The 6,192-nt window shown below is 34.4% G+C and overlaps 1 protein-coding gene across 2 annotated transcripts; it reads right to left on the bottom strand.

Moving 5' to 3' along the window:
• Window positions 1–490: 490 nt before the first annotated feature.
• On the bottom strand, window positions 491–5,404 carry LOC120138430 (probable galacturonosyltransferase 13). Of its 2 annotated transcripts, none has more exons than XM_039153891.1 (6): window positions 4,677–5,404; window positions 3,360–3,412; window positions 3,092–3,250; window positions 1,869–2,459; window positions 1,479–1,781; window positions 491–1,266 (listed from the first exon to the last, which is right to left on the bottom strand). In XM_039153891.1, exons 1-6 carry the CDS (start codon window positions 4,885–4,887, stop codon window positions 982–984), a joined length of 1,602 nt encoding a protein of 533 aa, XP_039009822.1. In that variant the 5' UTR covers window positions 4,888–5,404; the 3' UTR covers window positions 491–981. The 2 variants fall into 2 exon arrangements, with proteins under 2 accessions (XP_039009822.1, XP_039009823.1); XM_039153892.1 differs by having other exon boundaries at window positions 3,092–3,247.
• Window positions 5,405–6,192: the final 788 nt, after the last annotated feature.

Genomic DNA, 6,192 nt, shown 5'->3' with positions numbered 1-6,192 from the left:
TCAAAGACCATATCGTAACAATTAAATTATGTAATTAAAGATAAAAACTTATATAGTATCCAGTCCAGATTAATAGACTAACAAGTGAAATACGAGTAACCATTAAAAAAATATTGCTCATGTGATTCACAGAAGACAAATCAACAAACATTTTTTAACTAAAATATAATTTAGTAAATTAAAATGTATAATAGACACTCAAATAATAAACAGAAAATCAGATAAACTAAACAAAATGATTAAAAAGTAACAGATAATTATTATTAATGTCATCTCTGATATGTGATGAAAAAATATTTTTTTTTCAGGAAATTTGTTTTAAATGTTTCTGATGAAGTGTACATAACAAATATATAATATATATGTGAATATCATAAAACCTAAGAGCAAGTCCCTTGTTCATGGGAGCTGTAACAAAGCAATCTCCATAGTCTAAGTTCTAAAATTCCACAAAATATTTCAAAATAAAGGCAAAAGGAGAAAGAACAAATGAAACCAACAGATTTTTTTATTTTAGAAAAGAAAAGAAGTGTGTGGGTTTGATGTATGAGCCCTTACCAAATGGCCATAGTGTTCCTACAGCAGTGACACCAATGGGGAAACACTTCCGACCGAGTCTCTGTGTATTTTTGCACCTTATTCCGAACACGAACAATAAGCCAATAAGCCTTGCAGGAAGAGCAATACGAGTATCCTTTTCCCACATAAAAAATAAATAAATATCGATCGATTGCTATGTTACAAACTGAAAAAAGAAAGAATTTTCTTGGCTGTGCTAGAAATGCAGGTCCTTTCCCGGCTAAAGCATGCATTTTTCGAGTGATGGCGGTTAGTCCAGTCCACTCTTTAGCCCAATTGTTCACCCCCTTACCTTCCTGAAATAGATCTCGATATAATTTTCAGGCTGCAATAAAAACACTTGACTTGCTAGTGTCTCTTCCGAGTCTATATCGTCCCTTCTAACTCCTCTAATCCGGTTAACTACAATTCCAAAATGTGGCAGTTCCTAACAAAATCATTGGAGTAGTTTACATACTTGGTCCAAAATGGTCGAAGATGCTCAAAGCCAATCTGCAGCCATGGTTTCGATTGGCCATTGTAATGAATAACTGCAGCTCTTTTTGCATTCTCAACATTGGTCTTACTCTGATAGCCCAAACCGAGCATATGCCATGACGGGTCAATTGGACGAACATGGCCTTTAAATGCAATCAAAGCAGGTGGAAGAGTTCCAAGTTTCCACATTGTTAGGTTCGACTTCAGGTTCTGCCATGAAGAAACCAATAATCAAAGTAAACCAGTGTTGTTCAATCCAAGTAAAAATTTGGAAACCTATGTTTAATTCTGACTTTAAAAATGTAAAACAAAATATAAAAAGATATATGTAAAGGATGACAGTGATGTGATGCAAATTTGAACAAGGGTAAGTGAGGTAGAATTATACAAACGGTTAGGAAAATTAGTAGCCAATAAGTTACCTCTTTCAGCCAGTAATGATATGTTTCTCTAATATTTGTCTTTCTCCAAGCATGGAGATCGAAAACATTCATCCCATAAGCCCATGCACATTCATTGGGATCCAAATGCTTAGCTATAAGGGGATGGGAAAAATTGAAGTAGTTTCTGAAATGTTTGGACATCACCCACTCATCCTCTCCTTTACAAGTTTCAACAGCTCCGTTAACCTTTCCCCACAAATCAATATCCCAAAGAGGCGACAAATCACGCTGAATTACAACATCATCGTCTAGAAACACCACTTTGTCAAGGTTTGGAAAAAGCTGTTCAAAACGCACGATCAAAACATTATTTTGAGAGGAAAGATGATGCATGGAAAAGAAGAAATTGTCATGGCCGTCTTGAATTACCTCTGGTAAATATATCCGAAGATGGTTGAGTAAAGATATGTACTTTGGACTTCTAGCTTGCAATTTCGAAGCAAATGTTCGAGGAGTAGTATCAGAGAGATTTGCTCCCGCAATATGATTGCCATGATAGTAATTTCTGATGCCATGATGGTTCTCCACAGCCTCAAGCACGGGAACATTCTCTCTAGTTAACCAATCAAACTGGTGAACACCTTTCACTTCGACTATTGCGGGGGACACAGGGTTTAGCGCAAACCAGGCATGCATACCAGCATAAGTCTTCTTGTCTGTGATGATATGGAAGACAATTTTTTCGGGTTTTAGAGATGACTGAACGGCAGAAGTGACAACAACCAATGCAGCCAATATGTTGTCCGTTGACAAGACAAAGTGGTGGTAAGAGTTGTTGGAAAGCACAGGGAGGAGCTCAGGAGAAGGCAGTTGTCTGCGTGCATGAGCGTTGGAAGAATATTCGTCTGTTAAACGCAGAGAAAGACAGTATAAACCTTTCGGAATGGAACTTGCGGCAAAGTGTTTGTTCATCAGCTCAGAAAATTTAGATTCCCTAATTTCTCTTTCAAGTTTCTCCATCTGTGCAGAAAAGACGAACACTAAGGAAGTTCTCCAAACTCACAGAATTTGAGAAAAATTAGAATTCATACCGAGCATATATGGATATTTGTACATGCATAATTTTAACCCAAAGTGCACTATATACATCCACTGAAGGACAAGAATGAGTTATTACCAAGTCTCAGTGAAACAGAAAAATAAAGCATCCTATTATGCGAAACAGTTAATAGCCCTAGCTTTCACCATTTTTGTTTGAAGCCTAATAATCATAATCAAGTGTCAGATAAAAGAGGAAGTTCTTAATCTTCTTTAGTTCATTTTTCTGTGTCATCTGTGGTCCCGTTTGTTCTAGACGACCAAGATACCAAAAACAATGATAGTCTTCCATCAAGATTATGCTAGCTTCCATCATATGCAACCAAAAGTCCATAAACCACAAAAGTAAAACAATCATTTAAGCTAGGAACTTCGGGTGTAATATAGTGACAAGAAAATGTTTCCATGTCTATTCAACACCCAACACCCAACGGGCTTACTATATTAATTGATGCAACAGAAACAATTAAACATCAACCTTATTTCCTCAACCATATTACGAAAAATAGAAAATAGCAATAGAGAAAATTAAAAGAATTGTAACATGACTGTACCATTGCTCTTAACACGAGCACAAACGTCTTTGCATCATATTGGTTGTTTTTCATTTCAGAAACAAGTTGATTAAATGAATCTGGAAGCTTGACACCATCCGGGATTTCCTCAGTGTTTACTTGATTGAGGATCTTATAGAAGTCCTTAACTAGTCTCTGCTGCACAATCACCACAAAAAACAAACTCAATTTAAAATCATAAATAAATTGTTGCCCGCAAAAGACGAATCGAAAAATTGGTTCCAGCATGGAGAATATGGATACTTACCTCTGAATCATCTCTACCAAGAAGCCTCGGTCCTAACCGCCTACCTAAACAATCTGGGAATGGTGGAACAAGTAGAAGAGTCATGGATCTAATAACAGCATTTTATAAAGAACTCCAGTTCTAATCAATTTTCATGGTATTTCCATCAGGAGAACAATATCAAGAATCAATAAGTTCATAATTATATAAGATTGAATTAACCAGTACTAATCAGTTTTCATGGTACTTCCACCAGGAACGTTAGGTGCTCAAAATTATTCGATAGCACAAATAATTAAACTTTTGAAAACAGAAAAATCTGGTTCCAATTTGACCAATTTCACAAAATACAGTGTTTTTAAAACCTATAATTTCACTAAGGTAAGATGTGTAAATCAGTAAATCAACTGGAAAAAGAACTCATATGGTGATAAATAAAAAGAACAACAAATAAGAATATAACAAGAGCACTAATATAAATCCATAAACCTGTATTACAACTTCAACCGAAATAGACATCAAAAAGCAGAAAACTTTTGTACAAGCAGAGCTAAGGAACAACAAAAGGATTTTGCACTTTCAATTTTCGTCCATCTGTAAAATCTAGCAAGTTCAATCAAGCTGATAACCAAAGCTTTAATTGATTAAAAACTGAATTACACTAACTTGAGATTTAGATTCAACCAGCAAAATTTAGTCAAAAAACACATTGACAATTTCATTTTTTCTATGCTTGGATATTATAATATCGCAAATAACTTTTACATTTCAACATGAGGAACAAAAGTTTACAGTCAACGAAAGCTACAAATTATAGATTTAGGGATCAAACCAGTTATGCCACATAACAACCACATCAATAATGCAAAACAAGCCCACATATTACTAACTAACGAGCTCAATTACCAAACCAAATCAGATCAACATGAATCTAAAAAATGGAGCATCATCAAATCAACCAACTGAAAATCAAAGGTGGCCGCATGGCCAAATCAAATGCACAACCAAGTTAGAATCAGGACAAACTAAGATTAAAAAGAAAAGGATATAAAGAAAACTAAATTAATATTAAGATAATAAAGAACCAAATTAGCTCCATAATGCATGAACACCCCAAATCAGATTGAGATCAATCCAAATATTATCAAATGCATCATAATATCAATCAAAATCAAATGCATAACCAAATAGACCTAAAAGAAGACATCAAATGGCAATAACTAAGGAAAACATACATCAAATCAGCTGCCACCTGACTATAGAAAAGAACCCACATCAAATCCAACGAAGATCTATTAGAAAACAATAAAAAAGGTCATGGAAATTAAATGGGCATACCAAATGAGGAACACTTGTTGACACCTTCAAGGGTAACAAGAGCAGTAAGAATGAAGACGAAAGGCAACAAGAAAGCGAGAATAAGAATGGTATGGAAAAGGGTCCTATATGAAATATGTCTAGCTGCCACCTTAATCTTCATCAAATCAATAAACCCATTGTTGCTTGATATCGTTAAACTTCTCATGCTAGGCGAGACGTGAAGCTGCATCCTTGTCTATGCAGCCCCACCACACCAAAACAAATCCACTGCCTCCAAAAACACGCCACCCTTGTTCTTGTTATCAAATCCCACTCCCCCACAATATATCTCGCTGTTAGGATCTGCACCCAATCCCACCACCATCTGATCCAACCCTTTCCCCTTCTTTTTGTTTCCTGATTTAATCTTCAATTTCTTGATCCGGGTTCCCTTCAAAACTCACCCTTTTTAAGTTGTTTTTTTAAACAAAGACCTTCACTGCATTGAATATTTTAACACCCACCCTCCCAAAAAAAGTAGGGTTTTTCCCTCTTTATCTTACCCTTTTCCTTGAATTTTTTTTTTTGGATCAAAGAATTAAACAAGTGGATTTTTTGAGATCTGGGTAACGGTTATTGAAGCTCTCACATAGATCAAGAAAGAATAGGAACGAAAACAAAGGGAACCTGGGTCTTTTTTTTTTTTTTAATTTTGTGTTGAAAAAATGGGTGTTTATTTTCTCTTTCCTTTTCGGGTTCTAATCAAGATCTCCCATTGGTGCGGTGGAACGACTCATCTTATTTCATAAGAAAATTAGAGGAAAAAGAAAGAAAAGAAAGAGAATAATTAAACCCCAAAAAATAAAAATGATAACTTTGATTTTGATGAGTCAATTTGATTTTGATGAGTCAATTACGTGTGGGCTTAGATAGAGAGGGAAAGGAGGGAGATTTTGACCTTTGGTAGGGGAGGAACCGAAACTAAGGAATTCTCTTTACACTTAAATTTAGATGTTTCCCTTATTTTATGGCTAAGCATCTTCTCTATGTGTGGATGATATTTTCTTAATTTTACTTTAATAAAATACCTTTTTAATTTCATTTTATAATTATATTTATATTTTCAAAGTTGTTATTTTAAAAAAAATTATAGTTAGGTTGAACTCATTAAATGATTTCGGTGATAAAATGAAATACTTTATCCTAGAAAATTTCTATTTAAACAATTGTGTCTACAGAATATATGCGCATATTAAATTGTAATCACTGGGACTAAAAACAAACCGAGTCGAGTTCGAATATTGTTGACCTCGATTTAACTCAAAAACTCTGAAATAGAGTTCAACTCGACTTGAAAACTCGCAAGCCTAAAATTTTCATGTTTGACTCAACTCGAAATCATGAATTGAAGCTCGAAAAAGCTAAAAAAAAACTCGAAATAAAAAATTCTTAAACTTAACCCGGTTAAAGCTCAAACTCGTACTCAAACATGAATCTTAAATACATTTATACTGTATTTTTATAAAATCAACACATAAATATTATTATTATTATT

The sequence above is a fragment of the Hibiscus syriacus genome, unplaced genomic scaffold (genome assembly GCF_006381635.1).
Source record: "Hibiscus syriacus cultivar Baekdansim isolate YM2019G1 unplaced genomic scaffold, ASM638163v2 tig00110691_pilon, whole genome shotgun sequence".
In the NCBI taxonomy this organism is placed as follows: domain Eukaryota; kingdom Viridiplantae; phylum Streptophyta; class Magnoliopsida; order Malvales; family Malvaceae; genus Hibiscus; species Hibiscus syriacus.
This window is presented reverse-complemented; position numbering and strand designations above follow the sequence as displayed.